A 20,122-nucleotide genomic window follows, 5' to 3' on the forward strand; every position below is an offset into this window, starting at 1 on the left:
GTCTCAAACAGTGCTGGCAGGTAGCAGGCATCCAATAAATAACTGCTAAATAAATACTCTCTTATGTACTCAATTCTAGCCATCATTGACTTTGGCCTACATGCCGATGGCTTAATAACTGAAGTTGACCAGAACTGGTTTTCTGTAAGACTGTTATTGACATTTAATTGATATCTACAATGACTAGAAAAAAATCCAAAAGGCTTTTGACTTTTTAAAATAAAATATCAGACGATACATTAAATTTTCTCCCTTTAGAATCATTCTTACTCATTCTTTGCTGAAAATTGTATTTAGAGTCATCAGAGCTTTGCTAAGTATTATTCAGTAATACCTGGAAAGTGAATTTTTTAGGATTTTAGGCGTTTAATTTCACAGTAAATTTATATACATTCATAGTTAATACTAGTCAAATTATACAACAGACCAGTGGTTTTGTTTATCCCTTGACTTCTTGGGAAACAAGCATTCATCATCAACAACATTCATTCATTTAATGAGTCGGTCAACAACAATACATCGAATGCCCAATTTGTACCACACTGTGTACGTGGGGATTTCCTTTGGAGTGAGCGAAAGTGAAAAATCTCTATCCCTTTTTTCAGACTCTTCTGGAATACCCAAACTCAAAAATGAAGCCCAATATTTCTTTCAACACAAAGTTAACAATGGCTTCTTCACTATGCGGTATGGGCAATAATATATACAAAACCATTGGGAACCACACAGTATTTCAAACGACATACTCACAGGGGTGAATTTTTAAAAGACAGAATCCATATTTACATAGCTATGCAGAGCTTCAGCAACTGTATGAAACTTCATCACAAGTCATATTTCTTGTTCACCAAGCATGCAAGCATATTGACTGTGGCTTTGTCAATATTTGCAAAAAGAGCTCTCTTTTCCCACCTATATGTTTCTGTCCTCATTGGAGGGAAGGAACTGACAGAAGGGGACAGCTATCTGTCAGGGAGGAAGAAGTGTGTATAGGGGTGATCAGAGGTGCTGAACACATCAGCACAGTGTGGAAGGAAGCCCCATTCACTGCCTTATCCAGCAATGAGTCCCGAATTAACCATGTCAGTGACTGACTTTCACCCATCGGGAATCCACCTACATGTGTTCTATAGCTGAGACTGTGTTCTCAAAAAACTTATTTACTCCTGTGTCCATGATTCAGATGATAGTCCTCATGGGCAATATTCTTAAATTATCATGTCTTAAGAAATTACTTAAAAGCTGCTTTACCACACAGCTACCTGATCCTGTTATCATTTACTGGATCCTATAACATCTCTTGGGATTGTTTCTTAGTAGTCATCTGTGTATTACTTAGAAAATGTTCAACTCTAAATTCTTACAACTCACTTTAAAAAAATTATTGCAATAACATTCATAGGTTACAGTGCCTTTCAATATTATATTTGTAAAAGTTCTAAATTCTTTGACAAGTGACAAAAACACTCCCATTTAGAAAGGAAATCTCAGGAACGGACATTCATAAGATGGAGAAGAATTTAAAAGAACTCTACTTTTCAGTACTTTCTGAAGACCAAGGGAATTTAGCATACAAAGCTACAAGAGAAATATCATGAGTTAAAATTTACATCCTATCTTTCTTTACATAGCAACGCAGTGAAGAAGCAATCAAGAAGACTGTTTCATTGGACCATGGCCAGCTAGGTGGTGAAAAATATAACAAGGGGCAATTGTATTTCTCCACATAGGAGATGATGACCAACTGTGGTTTATGAAATGTTTTCTTCTGACTCAGTAAATCCTGTATTTGCTATATAAGTATCTACTTATCAGTCAACTCTTGGAGTTCTTCAGAAAGCTCAAGTCTCAACAAAGAGAGGCTCTAATAAAGTCTTTAGTGCTGAAGACTTTTTACTTTCCCCATAGAATTAGCCAAAAACTCTGATTTGAATACTTCTGCTTGTAGCCAAGAGGGATTAACAGGGACTGGATTTACCTTCTCACCAACCCCCCCCCCCCCAAAAAAAAAAAAACTACACAACTAAAAAACCAGCCAATAAATGTGAAACAAAAGTTTTGAAAACACTGAATAAAAGGTGGGGTGCCTGGGTGGCTCAGTCAGTTAAGCGTCTGACTTCGGCTCAGGTCATGATCTCGCAGTCAGTGAGTTCAGGTCCCGCATCGGGCTCTGTGCTGACAGCTCAGAGTCTGGAGCCCATTTCAGATTCTGTGTCTCCCTCTCTCTCTGCTCCTCCCCCACTCATGCTTTGTCTCTCTGTCTCTCAAAGATGAATAAATGTTAAAAAAATTTTTTTTAAAAAAACACTGAATAAAAGGCAACAAAGGACAGTGAACCTTGAATGAGGTGAACCCCATGACAGCACCCACTTATTGCCATGAGAATGTTTCTAGGCTGTGAAGGTGTTACACAGATGGAGCATGGTGGATTCTCTGAGTTGAGGAGACAGAGCTGAGAGACTGGGGTGACCAAAATGGATAGAATTTGCAGGACAGAATGCCAAAGAAAGGAGAGCTGCACAGAGAGAATCCTGAAGAGATGCAAAGTACTGACCACTGCATACATGGAAGGAGACTGCCCAAGGTTGGGGAAAGAATTATCCAAGAGGATGGAAGGGAAGGGTACCTGGTTTTCTCACAAGACTGGTTCCCCATAGAAAAAACTCATAATTCATTGGACATTGAGTAGAGTACTTAGGAGGGTCTTGCCTCAGTAATGGAAAATAATTAGTTTTAGAATGAACACTGCTCTGGGCCAGTCTAACAAATAATAAAACTAAGAGTTGAAAACAACAACAACAAAAGGTCTAACTAATTACATTTTATCCCAAAACCAATGTCAAAAATATTTATAGGAATATAAAAATATGCAGCACCCAAAAAGTTAAATTAAACAATGTCCAACATCCATTCAAATATTATCAGGGATGCAAAATATGCAGGAAATAGGCAGGAAAACATGACCCATAATGAGGAGAAAATTGAATCAGTCAAAATGTACCAGAACTGACCCAGATATTAGAATAAGCACAGAAGGGCATTAAAACAATTACTATAACTGTATCTCATATTTCAAAAAGGGGTCATATGCAAAATACAAAAAAGATCCAATTCAAACTTCTAAAGATAAAAACTCAATATACTGAATGAAACCAATGGCAAATTAGATTTCAAAAGAAAAGATATAAAATTGAAGACAGAGCAATAGAAACGAGCCAAACTAAAGCATACACACAAAAATAACTAAATGAAAAGAGCATCACTGGATTGTGGGATAATTTCAGGTCACCCAGTATATGTGTAATTGGAATTTGCAAAGGAGGTATGGATGGGAACAGAGAAAAATATTTGAAGAAAAAAATAGCTGAGATATTTCCAAAATTGATGAAAACTAAAAACACACAAATCCAAGATGCTCAATAAACATCAAAAACAAGAAACATGAAAAAAGCTATACTGTAGCACCTCGTAATCAAAAGCAGGGATAACAAGAAAATTTTAAAAGCAGGCAGAAGTATCAAATATTTACACAAAAAACAACATCATGTGCATCTATAACATATCAAAAAGCAAAATGTATTGCCCTGATAGCATAAAGGCTCATAGGGGAGAGACAGAAATATACTATTGTCAGGTTCTTGTGCTACATGTGAAATGGTACAACAGCACTTCAAGGTAGACATAATAAGTTACAGATGTATACTATAAACCCTAAAGCAACCATGGAAATAACAAAGAGTTATAGCTAATAATCCAATAAAAGAGATAAAACAGAATCATACAATACACAATAAATGCAATAGAAGGCAGAGAGAGGAAAAAAAAAATAACAGATGGGACAAACAAAAAATAAATAGGAAGATGACAGACTTAAACTTAACCATGTCAAAAATCACATTAAATGTAAATAGTATATAAAACCAGTTAAAATACAGTGATTGCCAAAATGCATAAAAAAAATAAATCATAAGAAACATAAAGAAAGCTATACCAACACACCTCATAATTGAAAGCAGTGATAAAACTGATAGAACATTCCACTGAGTGACAGCAGAATGCATTCTTCCCAGTGTACATGGATAATTTACCAAGATGGAGCATATTCTGGGCCATAAAACAGGTCTCAATAAATTTAAAAGGATTTAATTTCCACAAAGTGTGTTCTCTGACCACAGTGGGATTATACTAGAAATAAATAACAGAAAGATCTCTAAAAATCCCCAAATAAATATCTGGAAACCAAACTGCACTCTTCTAAATAACATGAGGCCAATGAAGATATAGGAAGGAGGAATTTGGAAATATTTTGAAACAATAAAAATGAAAACACAACATATCAGAATTTGTGGGACACTACAAAATCACTATTTAGGGGGACATTTTTATACTAAATGCTTATATTAGAAAAGAACATCTTTAAACAGTGATCTCAGCTTCTATCTTAAGTGGCAAGAATAAGGAGAGAAAATTAAGCCCAAAGAAAGGGGAAGAAAGGAAATAATAAAGATAAAAGGAAAAATGATAAAGGTCATAGCAGAAATTGATGAAATAGAAACCAAAAAAACAACAGAGAAAACCATTGAACCAAAAGCTGGTTCTTTGAAAAGCTCAATAGTGATTGACTTTTAGCCAGACTAATTAGAAAAAAAAGAGAAAGACATCAATTATTAATATCAGGATCAAAAGAGGTAACAACATTACAGACTGCACACATCAAAAGAGCAATAAGGAAATATTATGAACAACTATGCCCATAAATTTGACAACTAATAAAAAAGCATGCAGACTAGAAAGGAAGAAGTAAAACTAAGCAGATGCCATGATCATCTATAAAGAAAATTTGATGGAATCTACAAAAAGCTACCAAAAATGATAAGTGAGTTTAGAAAGGCTGTAGGATTCAAGAATAATACACAAAAACAATTGCATTTCTATAGAATTAGTAATGAACATTCAGAAACTGAGATAAAAAGATATCACTTACGATTTTATCAAATAATATGGAAGACTTGGGGACAAATCTGACAAAAGATCTATATGCTGAAAACTATAATCACTGCTGAGAGAAATAAAAGATGACCGAAATATATGGGGATATATACTATGTGCCATGGGACTGATGACTCCATACTTCTAGGTTGTCAATTTTTTCTATAGTAGTCTACAGACTGAGTGCAATCCTAATGAAAATCTCATTAGGTGTTTTTCATTTTGTTTTGTTTTGTTGTTTTTAGAAATTGTCAAGCTGATTCTAAAATTCATATGGAAATGTAAAAACAGAATAAACAAGACAACTTTGAAAAAGAACCATGCTAGAGTTTGTTTTGATTTTGAGACACAATATAAAGCTATAGTCATCAAAACAGTATGTCATGGGCATAAAGGTTGGCAAATTAACGAAACCAACTACAGAGTCCAGAAATAAACTCATGCACATGTGGACAACTGATTTTTGAAAACGACTTTGGAAAACAGAGTGGCAGTACCTTAAAAAGTTAAGCATATCTGCCATGCGATCTAGCCATTCTGCTCCCAGGTATTTGCCCAAGAAAAAAGAAAGCATGTGTATAAACAATAACTTGTACATGAATGTTCATAGCACTTTTATTTGTAATTGTCCCCAATGAATGCATCATTTCGCAGTATATAAGTGTATCAAATCATCTTACTGTACTCCATAAACTTGCTGTTCTATGTCAATTATAGTAAAGCTAGGAAAGCTAGGAAAAAAACGAAAAAAAAATCACAGGGGAATGGAAAAACAATTTAAGGTACCTCCATACAGTGGAATACTTCAGCAATAAAAAGGAATGGTCTACCGACACACCCAACAACAGAGATGCATCTCAAAATAATTATGCTCACTGAAAGAAGACCAGAAAGATTATCTGCCGTATGATTCCATCTATATACATCTCTAGAAAATGTAGACTATTTTGAAAAAAAAGCAGATTTGTAGTTGCTGGGTCTATTCACTCTCTTGATTTTGGTGACCAGCTCATGGCTATTATATATGTTAAGACTTAACAAAACTGCACACTTTAAATATGTGCATTCAATTATTTCTCGATAAATGAGTTTTAACAAAAACTCTGCCCGTACCGAGTCCTCAATCATTTAAAGCTGTATGTGTGCAGTGAGCCATACTTAACATTCTGGAGGTCCAGGGGAAGTGTACCCTAATCTGTATACAGCCTGCCCCCTTGTCTTTCTAGGCTAGGCACCATCCAGCTGTCCCTGGTCACTGCTCAGATTTAGGGTGATGTATATGGACAGAAAGGGCTCCCCCCCAGCACCGGAATTGGGCATGGACTTCCGGAACACTGAGACTACAACCTAGAATGGAGAAGCCAGGTTCCAGATGAGCATCTCTGGGTTCCCAGACCCCCTGCTCTGGCCAAGGGTGTGCTCTGAGGAGTCCAGAGTGGAGGCCTTGAAAGCAGTGATAGTCTGCAAGGTGGTAACATCTTGAGAATGTTCTATAGCAATTTGACACAGGTGCAACACCCAAGCATGGGATCATTTTTCTGGCAATTCATGTGTACTGAATTTTACAAAAGCAAGGTGTCCTCCAAAGATTAGATTAGATAGAAAACAATAAAGCACAAAACGTCCCTCACCACAGATAACTGGGACACTGCTTTAAAACACGTGGCTCTGAGCACGGGCCCCTAAATAAGATTGGTTTCGAATTATGATAGATGTAGGGCATACTGTATTAAAAAAGATTCCCAGCCTGACTTTTTTTGAGGTTTCAATCACAATCCGACTGATCCATCTTTGTGTCTTTCTGGGTTGTTCTGTGTGGGGGATTAGCTAACTGCATTTAGGTAGTGGTAACTGTCTGTGAGCATGATTCCCCTGCAGATGACTGTCTTTCTCGCTCAGAATTTGAGAAGAGCAGCCTTTTGTTAAATTTTTAAAAAGTTTTTTTTTTTTTTTTTATGGCATGGTAGGAAGTACCAGTGAGAAAGATTATGCTCATTTTTCTTTGTTTGAACATGCAAGTATAGGCAATACCATTTCTTCCCCCAACTCCAGCCTGCCTGGAGTCATTCACTGAAAAGTAACAAATAGGGTGCCTTACCTTGAGTACACAGGACTTTGCATTCAGGAAAAAAAGCTCCACGGTGGTTTTATCCTTTAAAAATGATATGCTCTCAATGTAAAACCTGGAAAACAGTACAGAAGTGTGTTTCTTCAGATTTTTTTCCTTCTCTCAGCATGATTTTATGTCTTCATTTGGCATCCCCAAAGGCGCAGAGGATTTTGAGGAACGAGGAAATGCTTGTGCTTTTTTTTTCCTTTTAAAAGAAATCTGTAACCCATATGTATATGTACATGCATGTACACATATATGCACATGAATGTAGACATATATGCACATAAAATCTCTTAACAGAAAGTTTTTGTGTGTTGGACGGCAAATTCAAGAGAAATCCAAAATGGTAACCAACTGCAAACCCAGCTTTCTCTGCATTGCTCATTCTTTGACACATGTCTTGGGTGTTCATAATCCCTCAGGCAGCTTCAAAACAAAGCCCAGGTGAGCTCTGAAGGTTGAAAGTGGAAGTGGACTGAGTACGAACTATATAATGGAACTGGGCGGTCTGCTCTGGTTGTCAGGCTTGAGGTGGGTGTGAAGGCCCCATGCCCATCTCACTCCTGTCCACCAGGCAAATTTCAATCACACCCTGCTCCTTCCCTGTCCTCCTTCCAGGCCAGGGTTTTCTCTTGGCTGGAAGCCAAGCCCTCAGTAGCACTTAACCTTGGACTTTTTTCATGCAAATCAGAGTATTCTAGGCCTACCCCATCCCCCTTGCCAGGGCCTTAGCTCATTCAGTGTGTGAGGCCACAGACTGCACGCAGGTCCCTGCTCTAAGGAGAGCTCTCACAGCCCCTGTAAGGAGAGGAGGGGGTCCTTCCCTACCCCTCTGTTTTCAAAATCCTGAAAGGATGAGGCTGGCCAGTGAAGGCTGAGCTCTGGGGGGTTTGGGGGGGAGGGTCAGTGGGCCAGCTGAGGCCCAGAAGTTTTTCTCAAGTATTGGAGGCTCATTTGATGAATAATGCATGAAGAGCCTTAACGCCCCAAGACAGCTCACTGGAAGAGGAACTTGCCCTCCGACTGGGGAGAGTGCAGATCTACCAGGGCTAAAGTGGCTTGGTGAGCCTGACCTTAGCTCTGCACCGTCATGACCTCATGACCGTTGCTGGGCATTTGTTCCCCACCTCCCTGCCCCCAACAATGACAGAATGTTGGATAAATACACGAGCTTGGAAAGGACCACGAATGCTTTAATCACTGAGATGGCAAAATCATTTGAAAAATTCCATCTCTAACCAGAAAGAGAATAAATCCACTTACATTTTCACTAACAAGGGCTTATCTTCTAAGTGAGATTAATGAAGACTGATGACTGCTAGGTTTGTGAGGGAGGAAAGTGAAGGACTAAGACAGGGAGGGAAATGTGGGGTTGGGGGAAACCAACCAGTTTCTGATATAAATCAGTTTCTGATCTAGATAGGGATTCCCTCCCCCATCATTTATTAGCTGTGTGGCCTTGGGTAAGTTCATTAGTTTCTTTGTGTCTTTTCTAAAATGGGTGTCATGATTACGCTTATCTCATGGTTTGAGGGTTCGGAAAGGATTAAAGGAGATAATATATGGAAAAGACTCAATAGATATTAACAATTGTTAATAAAACCCCACATTCTGGTACGTAATGCTTTGTGGCCCGGGGGAAGTGACTCAAGCTTTGAGCCTAAGATCCCAGCCCTACAAGAGGCAGCAGCAGCTGGCCTCAGAGGCCCCCTTGCTTGGTGTCCATCAGGGCAGTGACTCACTTCCTTCTGCCCCATCAGCTCCTGCTGTGGACTTGCCCTTCTTTCTCTGCCTGGGTGCCTTTGCTCCTGCCTCCCTCTATCTCCACTGTTTGTCACTCCCTCTGAGCGACTGCAGGTCAATTGTTTGTCAATTCCTTATCCCACATTAGGAGCCTCTCTTGGGTTGATCTCTCCTCCTTCCAGGCCAGTTACCTCAATGGCTGTATCCTGAAGGAACTTCCAGGTCAACTCGGTGTTGGTGGTGGCAGTTTCCTGCTTTCTTTGTTTCTACATGGACTTTTATCCCTGTCAACAGATGTAGGTTTCTGGGTGGCAGCTATCACAGCTACTGTTTCCTGAGCTCCTGCTTCTGGCTAGCGATACACTCAGCGCTTTTCATGCATCGTTTGATTTCATTCTCGGAGAATCATCTCATTTAATCTGTAGTACAGCTGGATGCCATTGGTAGCAGGTGGCGAGGCCCTTTTACAGATGAGGAAACTGAGAGATGGAGATGTAAAGTCATCTTCCCCAAGCCATACAGGTAGGAAGTGGTGGAGCCACGATTCAAAGTAAGGCCTGTCAGACTTCAAAGTTCACATTCCAAATCACTATGATATAATACTTTCCTACAATAACAATCACAATGAAATGTAACATGCTTACAATGCCATGGGGCCCGAAGGAGGGATGCAATTAACTCAGCTTATGAATCAGAAGGCTGCCAAGCTGAAATCCGGATCACTAAGTGTCACAGGACACTAAATGTCCCCTTGGACAATTGAGCCGAGTCTTAAAGAATGCATGAGTTCACCAGGTAGCGAAGGGAGGAAAGGCATTCTAGGGAGAGGGCATTTTAGCCAGGCCAGTCCTCTGGCTAATTTTCATGAATTTAAGAAACCACATGCAGGGAGCTGGGTGGCTTAGCACCAAATCAGCTTGTGGCTTGTCTAACTCTGAACAGATAGCTTTATATCAGAAACTGGATTCACCTTGTTTCTGAAGCCTAAGCCCCTAACTATACCCTAGTTCCAGTAAACAGGTCCCTATCTTGTTTCCCACTACTTTCTGGCGACCTGCCCTGTTGCCTTCTACTTTTCTTCCTAGGCATCTGATTACCTGTTCTCTCAATCCAGAATCCTCTCCCTCCCCCAAGGGGGCCACTGTAATTACTTCATATTTATGGAGTGTATGAAAAGTGCGTATCGTCCTTTGGGAGAATGGCTCCCCAGGCACACCTCTCAACATGTATCGTGAAGTGAAAACAAAATTCAGGGCTTCTTATTGAAATAAAACCAACTCTCCCAGACTCATAAAATAAAGACCTTTTGTTTCAGCTGCTTTTTGGCAAAAGGCTACTGTTTCCTTTCTGAACACTTACTTTGAGTGATTTCACCAAGATTTTGTGAAGTTCACCCTTGCGGTTATATTTTCAGCCTCGAAATGAACTCAGGCTTTCTGACTTGGTATATGTTTTATAGACAAACCTCATACAGCTTAGTAACTACAATTTTTTTGAGAAAATTTGCTTGAGCCATTTGCTTGGAGAGGTTTTGTCTCTAATGTGTGTGCTCCCTCCAACAGTGGTCTTTGTTCCTTCTTTTTTTTTTTTTATTATTTTATTTTATTTATTTATTTTTTAATATATGAAATTTATTGTCAAATTGGTTTCCATACAACACCCAGTGCTCATTCCAAAAGGTGCCCTCCTCAATACCCATCTCCCACCCCCCATCAATCCTCAGTTTGTTCTCAGTTTTTAACAGTCTCTTATGCTTTAGCTCTCTCCCACTTCTTTGTTCCTTCTTGATGGGACAGGTGTTCACCTTACCATTCATCAATGGTAACAGAACATCACACTTCAGGGATGTGATAAAGATGGCTCGGGGGAGAGGGAAGCCTGTCCAATGACAACACATGTGTGGCAAAAAGCAGAACATGGGAATTGTTTGGAATGGGCCACTTGTCAATAGTCACTTACGTGTAGGTGGCCAATATTTTTCTGTTGGGGCATTTATTCACAGAGATCAAAAGTCAACACCATAAAGTGGGGAAGAGACTACTTTGAGCTTCGTCCTGGGGCCTTGAACCAGCCACCTGGGCTCTCAGGGCTCACTTTCCTTACTTGACCACATACCAGAGAAATGAGATGTTTCTACATGTGCTCAACATAATGGGTGGTAGGCCATTCAGCAGTCAATGAGTGGTGGTGATTATTACAGTACTATTATTATTCCACCATTGATGGGACGATAACAAAAGGCCTTGACTGAGTTGGGAAACTTTTTAAAACTTCAGCAGGTTATCTTTCCTAAGCTCTCTCTCTCAAGGAAACAAAATGCTCTCAAAGTGTCCATTTTAATCGAGAAGAGGAAAATGCTGTGAAACAGCAGTCCTTCGGACCAGTTACAACTTGTTCTCTCCAACTGAGCATATTTTGTCTTCCAAGGCTTCCTTATGTCTCAGTGATATCTTTGAAGATGGTGAATCGGGCAAGAATTGCTCAATTACTTTGCATTTTGAACAACGCTGAGCTTGTGACTGGCGTCCCGCGAGGGGCCTCCTTCTGGGTTTCAGTCCATCATTGTGGGTAATTTCAGGCACTCACTGTGGCCGCGGGCCTAAGGAGATTCCTATCAGATCCCAATCCACATTCTGAGCAGGGAGATCTCTGCTTATTGCTTATAATGACCCTGCAAACTCCTAGTCTCGCTTTGTAACACATGCTGAAGACAGCAGAGTAATTTAAGATGTACTGCACTTTCTCCAAGCTATTATGCAGGACTTGTGGGAGTCTCAGATGCTCCTTTTATCTCTGGGAGGGGTGCAGTCTGGGAGAATTCCCCAAGGAAAGCACTGTTTGCTTCCACAATGTGCTCCCCCGCCAGGAAGACTCTCTCACTTCTGAATTTCTCTAGGAGAACCAGAGAGAGCCCTCTAGGGGAGCCTGTAGGAACCTGCCCTGTCGCTCCACTGCCACGCTGTGGCTCTTTGTGAGCTGCAGGAGGAAGGGCTGGAGGCCCAGGAGGGTAAGGGCCTTGCTGTGACCTGTTGGAAAGGGGAGGAAGTCTCCAGCCCCGAGCAATCTGAAGTATCCAAGTGCTTGCCTCTTCCCTTCAAAACTGCAAAACAGTCTGCTCCTGTCCTCCCTGAAGAAGGTAGGGACACAGGCTTGGAGAAGGAGGCAGGAAGAGAGGCAGGGGAGGTAAGATGGATAGGGTGGGGACAGCTGGGCACCGTGAATGATGAACATGGAATGATGAGATCCTCTACCCAGGGTAAAAGTGACCTAAGCCAGATGGTCGCAAACCTTCCACATTCAAAGACTGTATGTATATCACATCATGACATTTTTTTTTCATTCATTCAACAGTGTCTGTCATTTATACCATAAAAATCATTAACATTTACTGAGGGTCCACCTTATATGTTTACAGGTTTAATCCTCCAACAACAAGGTCCATTTTACAGCTGAGGAAAATGGGCCCAATAGAGGGTGCAAAACACCACAGAGCTAATAAATGGAAGAGTTGGGATTCAAACCCAGGAATGATGCCGAAGCACTGATTTTCGGTAGATGGACTGGGGTGCCTCTGGCAATGCTGAAGACATTTTATGGATTACCTTGACTCACAGGGCATGCTGGCATCTAGTTGGCGGAAGCCTGGGGCCCTGCAAACATCCTACAATCCAGTATAACTGCCCATGACACAGAATTACCTGCCCCAAATGTCAATAGTGCTGCTATTAAGAAACTCTGTGCTGAAGGCCAAGCTTTAACTTCTGCACCCTACAGCTCTTTGCACAAGTCAGATTACTCATTCTTTCCTTCTGCCCTTTCAATGTCACCCTGAGGACCGGTTATGTAGGAGAAGGGAGCCGACTCCCACAAACGAGGTCTGCTTTTGATCAGAAAGCACACTGAGGAACATAATCCTGCAAGAAACTGCAGTTGGGATTGGGTACGAGTTTTGAGGTGTTCTGTGTCTTTCTGGAGCTCTCCTATGAATTAGGATGTTGGATCCTCACAGATGGAGGCCTCTAACAAGTGCCTGGAAATTCAAGAACGGGTTATGCCATTTAGGAGGTCACGGTCAATATTAAGGCAACTAACAGTCACACTGTCCAGGTTCTGGGATATTGTGCGCTCAGATGGGAGTGTGGTGGGTGGCCCAGAGCACCAGCTGACCCCACACATCTGCTCAAAGAATCTCTGCTGGGCCCACACTAGGAGGAATCAGCTATTCCTCTGGGCTTTTGATCACATTCCTCCTTGAGGAGATAAACTTTGCTGTCTTCTCCTGCTCTTTGATAGCTTTAAAATAACTCAGGGTTAGCCACTCACAAACTTTCTAACTTCTCTTGTTTTTATCAATCATAATGCTTACATTAAAAAAAAAAGTGCTTAAGTAATGTGTTCACTGTAGGAAAAAACATATATAGATAAGCAAAAAAGCAAAAAAAAAAAAAAAAAATCATTCCCATAATCATTCTACCCAGAGATTAACTACTGTTGACATTTTACACTTTTCCCCTACTCATAGATTTTACACAAGTGCAATCATGTTGCACATATTGTTTTGGGATCTGCTTGAATATATTGGGGTGTCTTTCCATAGTAACAAGTCTCTTTTTTCACCAGTCTCTTTTTTTTTTTAAACCTGTTGTGTTGTATTCCATATATGTATTTGACTTTCTTAAAAAAAAAAAAAATCAGGTGGAATGATGGGGACCCACAGGTTACAGTCATGATGCTTCCTTGAGTTTAACTCTTTTTTTTATTTAAAAAAATTTTTAATGCTTATTTATTGTTGAGAGATAGAAAGGCAGAGTGTGAGTGGGGAGCGGGAGAGGGAGAAGGAGACACAGAATCCCAAGCAGGCTCCAGGCTCTGAGCTGTCAGCACTGAGTCCAACATGGGGCTTGAACTCATGAACTGTGAGATCATGACCTGAGCTGAGGTCGGATGCTTAACCAATTGAACCACCCAGGTGCCCCAAGTTTAGCTCTTATTTAAAGGCTGAGTGTTCCAGAACCAGGCCAGGGGGTGCTGAAAGCCTGAGAAAGTCTTTCAAATGCTCCATATTTTCAGCAACTTTGACAGAAATAGAGTGGTTTCCCTTCCACCCCCCACATTTCTACTACTCTCCAATGAACACAGAGAGTCCTCAGCCCTGAGTGTCACAGACAACACTTCAAGGGTTACCTCTGAATGGCCAGTTACAGTCCTGGGGCATAGCAGAGGTGACTTGGAAAGAGGAGGAGGAAAAGCAGGGAGGAGAAGACGGAAGACCAGAAAGGGAGGGGGTGGGGGAGCAAGCAAGAAGTAGTCTAAGAATAAGGGAGTGCAAGACCCTGAGACACTGCTTTGTGTGGAGCTGGGTGGTACCAGCCTGAGCCACCTCCGCCTGCCCTCCCCAGAGGGGATGGGAGGTTTTCCAGTGAGGTCACGCCAAGTCCCTGCTCTCTGATTTAAATGCTTGTGTGCTCACTCACTATCAAGCTTTTCAAATGCTCACATCTGGGCTGCATTACCAAAGAGGCCCATGTGTTTGCAGAAGATAATTTACAGCAGCAAATAACAACCCCTGGCCTGGGGAAGTCCCCCGCAACCGGGGGAGTTTGGACTCATATGGAAATAGAGAATTGGTTCCATGAATTATGGTGCAGAAATAAATTATGGGGCCTCTATACACCCATGTGGCACACATGTATTTAGCATGTATCATTGAGCTTTTATAACTAAAGAAAAGACAAAGGTTTAATCCTGAAGTTCATAAAGGGAAAGCTAAGTGCCCTCACCTTCAATGTTTTCTTCCTTCCATGCAGAAGCAGCACGTGTTTTTGAGCTGCTCCCTGCGTCCTGGGGGAAATTAACCAAGAGAAAGTCGCCCCCTCCCCGAGACCCCCCTCTCCGACTGCAGGACCCCAATGTTTAGCTTAGGACTCAGCGAGATGATGCATGTCAAATATTTAGCCCAGTGCCCTCCATAGGGTTAATACTACATTTCAATATCTTGAGAGCAAAACCGTATGGTATTTTTCTTTTTCATAAACACTACAATTTTTAAAAAATTGATATTTTCTTATATCTTTATAGCACTTTGCAAAATTATCTTGTATCCCAATCTCTCTTTATTTGTCACACCAACTTGAACAATACCTTATTCACTATCTTTAGTGCACCATATCGGAATCTGGGCCAGAATGTGGGGGATTTGGGAGTTGGAGGGGTGTGACCGTATAGTTTGAGAAATTCCTAGGACGATTCAGAAATGTGCCCCCTCTCCCTCTGGGGAAGTACTGGAATGAAACGTACTTAAAAAAAAATCTAATCTCTTTTATTAAAGTGATCAATTGTTCACTGTGAGAATGCCATAACTTACTGAACCTATCTTCATTGTTGGCATTTGGATATTTCTAATTGTTTGCAACAAAAATAACAGGGATACATATCCTTGTAATGTGCTACCACTGTAGGGAATCCTTTCTCATTGTGCATTAACTACTTGGTGACTGCACCTCAGTGACTGCTCTCAGTTATGGAATGAATAAATCACAGGGATGGAAGGTACAACATGGGCAATACGGTCAGCCGTATTGTAACAGCGCTGTATGGTGACAGAGGGTAGCTACCCTTGTGGTGAGCCCAGCATAATGTATAGAGTTGTCAAATCACTATGTTGTACACTTGCAATTGATGTAATATTGTGTGTCAACTATAGTTCAATTAAAAAAAAAAAAAAAGAGGTCCTGCGTATTTCCAGAGGCTCCCGTAGTGACCAATATCCAAACAAAATCAAAAGCCATCTTTGGTTCTATTCTTCACTGACTAAATGTGTAGCCAACTCAGGCAAGACCTTGAGGGTTATTGGTGGTGTCTACTGGGATATAACTCCCACCAACAGTTTTGTTCTCTCAAAAGAAAATGCTAGAGGCCCTCTGGGAGGCACTGGACTTCACAGGGATGCATGTAATCCCCTTCCTGAGATCTCCAGAGAATGACATTCCACTAAGTGACCTCCATCAGTTAATTCTTTGTGTGCTTTTGCCTTATCATTCCTTTAATTAAGTTGCAGTAACAACAAGTACTTAATTGGAATAATAACAAAGACTATTATGATCTCACTGTACTGTTGGGAGGAAAAATTACACAAATAATTAAAAAGTTGATAAGGGTTTTAAACATGCAAGTAGTTAAGGGGAAGTAATGGCTTGTGATTATGGGATACTCTCGAGATAACACTCAAGTAAGTGCTGAAACTCACGGAATGAGTAGCAGGCTACTTGGGTATCTCAGGAACCTGCTTCGGAAAGATAGGACTGCCTTATGAATGACTGAATAGGAAGGAAGACAGAGCTTTCTCCCCTCTTATTTTGAGACCAAAACTAGACCAGATATCAGCTGTTCAAGAACGAGTTCACAGTCTGGTGACTAAATAAATGGTAGTTGTTAAGTTCTCCAAAGACAAAGGGTTTTGCTGAGGAGGTATGCTGCGTAAATACTACATGTGTGTGCAAAGATAAAAAACCAAGGATGTCAGGGTGCCTGGGTGGCTCAGTTGGTTAGGCATCTGACTTCAGCTCAGGTCATGATTTCGCTGTTCCCGAGTTGGAGTCTTGCATCAGGCTCTGGGCTGACAGCTCAGAGCCTGGAGCCTGTTTCAGATTCTGCATCTCCCTCTCTCTCTCTGCCCTTTCCACACTCACACTCTGTCTGTCTCTCTCAAAAATAAACATTAAAAAAAATTTTTTTTTAATTAAAACAAGATTAAAAAAAAGCAAGGATGTTAACTGCAGCCTACATTAACATAGACATAATTGGAAGCAGCCTAGGTGCTTCATAGGGGACTGGACACCTCAATTACGAAAGTGCAAAGAAATAAAGTAGATTTTTACATAAACAAGGAAAAATCTCCAGGTAAAAACAAAGTAAGTCACCAAGTAACTATCATCCTTACTTTTCTCTAAGAATAAAAGGGAGCTGGAGGTAGAGGGGAGGAAGGAAGGCTGGGGAGAGAGAGTAATTTCATATAATTTGAAATGTTTACAGTGATACTATAACATTTTGTGAAAAAATATATTGATGTTGGGCCACTGCTCAGACACAAGATGAAAATTTCTCTATTCTCTGCCCCCTGCTTAATTACTAATACTCACTTTTTCCTATTGCTTGCTAGTTTGTGTTTGCCCTTTTCTCCATTTCCACAAACACACACACTCATGTCATACTCTTTCCAGGAAAGTCCTGTATTTTTCTTTAGGATTTCCACCCATTTCTCCACACCAGCTATGCTCCTGGACAAATCACCATTTATGTGACCTCCTTCCTGGGTTTCAAAAATATGATTTCTGGTGACATGAAAGAAATTCTAGGCCAGCTTGCAGAGCGAAAAGCAAAAAACAAACTGGGGATCATCCATACTTTATTTACTGAGTAAGGAACAGTTATCATCCACAATCACCATCAATTCATATAAAACAAGATGCTTAAAAAAAGGTGGGACATCTTATTACCACATTTTGGATTTAATGTAGCAGACTCAAGTGAAAATTTTGTTAAAAAGTGTGTAAATCAATATGATTTTGTTAGGTAATCATAATATATAAATTCTAAAAAAGGATAATAAGAAGCTTCCACGATGATGTCATAAAACAAAGCATATTTCTTTCTTTCTTTTTTTAGTTTTGCTATCAAAATGATAAAAGGATCTGCTTCTGAACTAGACTGTCTAATGTGGGGCTTGAACTCACGACCCAGAGATCAAGAGCTGCATGCCCTACCGACTGAGCCAGACAAGTGCCTCAAACAAAGCATATTTCAACATCCAAAAAATAACATAAGCCCAGAATACAGAATCATGCTTTAGGTTGACCTAGCGTTACGAAAGCTTATTTAGATTCCTGGGAAATCTACTACCTTACCTTATTTTACCATATTTGGCTTCAGACAAAGAAGACAACTTATCATGAAATTTATCATCAAATTCAGGTAGTGAGAAGAGTGGCTAATGCACAAAAAGGGGCTTTCAGCAAGACTGGTAGTGTTTTATTTCTTAAACTAGGCACAGGAACACAAGTGTTAATTTTTATAACATTTTATTTATCTTAGAGTGTGCATATTTCATGTGGAAAAACATTCCCATCATGGGCGGGCTCTAAGAAATCACTGTTTGAGTTGAATGCATCCATTTCTGGAGGAAACATACATGGAGGCCCATAGGTATGGGTAAGTGAATTTCCTAATTAAGCAGAGCTCAGAGAACAGGTCAAGGACTCCTTACATCTTTCTCAGCAATCTCTCTGCCTGCAAGCTGAATTCAGATTTCTGTACGGTTAAGATAATTCTTTCCATGAGCATTTGTTTGCATTTTATCGTCTATTCAAACTAAGGCGTGAAATTGTATAAAATTCAATCCTTTCCACAGTCTAGGAAATGTCCATACATAACATGTAACAGTAAATGTTTGCCATATTTCAAATGAAAAAAATGCTAAAGGTATGTTGAGTCAGAAACAAGTTATGTACTAAAATACAATGTATTTTTCACCTTTAAGTTGATCCAGAGGACTTTGAGGAATAAAGGAAGGTGATTCTACCCTTCATCTTCAAAGAAAACAATCCTACACGGTATCTATGGCAACTTAGTCTCCAGACTAAGACAGTAGAGAATCTTTTTCACATAATGTTTTGATGGGCCTGTTCTTTTTTTTTATTCTCTAGTGGATCACCAGATTTTTTTTTTTTAAGGGAGGTGAGGATGCTGGATGTTTCTATCGATACCTACCTCACAGCGAAGTGCAAAATGGTTGCGCCTGGTTTCTTGGGCAGATCATGGTCAAGAACTCGGTGATCTAACTGTAGCCAGTTCTGCTGACCTCTGTGAGAGTAAAGCAAAGAAAAAGGATCAAACAGAAGTCAGAGAAAGGTTCAATAACACACAGGGTTGGCAAAGCTGTGGGGAAAGTGTCATACACGGATGGTAGGTGTATAACCTGTTACAACTGGTACTAAGACCAATTTAACAATTACTATCTAAATTATAAAAGCATCTGCCTCTGAACTAGACTGTCCATGTGCAAGAGTTTAGCAAGATAAACTTGTGCATGCGAAAAATGGCCTAAGTATAAAGTCACTTACTTTAGCATTGGTTGTAAGAGGAAAAAGGCTCAAAACAACCTATACATGTCCAACAAGGTCATGTTTAAAAAAATAATTTAAACTGAGAAATAATATACAATGTAGCCACACAAAAGAGGGAGAGTATGTTTACAAACCTATTTTTAACAATTTCCAGACATGGTGTTGAATGGAAAAGCAAGATGCATGACTGTGAGTACAGAATATAACCCTTTTAAAATTAAAAAATACACACACACACATATATAAAATATCTCTGAGATGATAAATAAGAGACTAACACTGGGTGCCTTTGGAGGTAAAAAGAAAACTAATTGAACCTTAATACATTAATCTTTAAATTCTTATTAAATATGATATATGAATATTTTAGATAGTCAAGAAGGAGAAAACTGGTTTAATGAAATCATCGGACACATATAACAATACTACAGTTTCTTTACAAGTACAGGGTCAAAGGCTTTCTGAGTGCTGTTTCTATACGTATTTATGGACCTCCTAATATTTAAGTTTGTATTTGTTTATTTACCCAAAAGCCTAAAGTTCATGGATATAAACAGTTCTCCTTAAATTGTGACCTCTCAGGGATTAAAAGGATTGATGACTTGGGATCATTTCCATGACTTTTCCAAGGCTGTCCAACCAGTTGGGCCATTTTAGACTGTATATTCCCAGAAGGCATAGACTCCATTTTGCTTGCTTATGTAAAACTCAAAAACATGCAAATAGTGATGGGGTGTAAAATTATAATAAAACCTGTAATGGGCCAGAAGATATTTTCCAACCTATTTTGGTCTTTGAGTAAATAATTTTTAACTCCGAAAACTCTAAGCTGTAGTCATTTTAAGTAGATAGGAAATACTAATAATAGTAATAATAAGAAGAGGAAGAAGAAAATGAGGAAGAAGAAGAGGGAAAAAAAGGAGGAGAAGGAGGAGAAAGAAAATGGAAGAGAATGGAGGAGGAAAAAAATGGAGGAGAATGGAGGAGGAGGAGAGTGAAAGAGGAGGAGGAGGAAGAGGAGAATGGAGGAGGAGGAGAGTGAAAGAGGAGGAGAAGGAAGAGGAGAATGGAGGAGGAAAAAAAACGGAGGAGAATGGAGGAGGAGGAGGAGAGTGAAAGAGGAGGAGAAGGAAGAGGAGAATGGAGGAGGAGGAGG

The 20,122-nt window shown here is 40.0% G+C and overlaps 1 protein-coding gene across 11 annotated transcripts in view; it reads right to left on the minus strand.

Moving 5' to 3' along the window:
- FRMD4B (FERM domain containing 4B) overlaps nucleotides 1-20,122 on the minus strand; it is a 318,608-nt gene that overhangs the window by 93,347 nt on the left and 205,139 nt on the right. For all 11 annotated transcript variants that reach the window (XM_019469743.2, XM_019469744.2, XM_019469748.2 and 8 more), the window contains 2 exons: nucleotides 18,611-18,703; nucleotides 7,088-7,172 (listed from right to left, as the gene is read on the minus strand). In XM_019469743.2, coding sequence (XP_019325288.2) covers nucleotides 7,088-7,172; nucleotides 18,611-18,703 — 178 coding nt within the window. The remainder of the gene's footprint in view (nucleotides 1-7,087; nucleotides 7,173-18,610; nucleotides 18,704-20,122) is intronic.

The sequence above is a fragment of the Panthera pardus genome, unplaced genomic scaffold (genome assembly GCF_024362965.1).
Source record: "Panthera pardus isolate Hobbes unplaced genomic scaffold, ASM2436296v1 HiC_scaffold_8, whole genome shotgun sequence".
NCBI classification, from domain to species: Eukaryota; Metazoa; Chordata; class Mammalia; order Carnivora; family Felidae; genus Panthera; species Panthera pardus.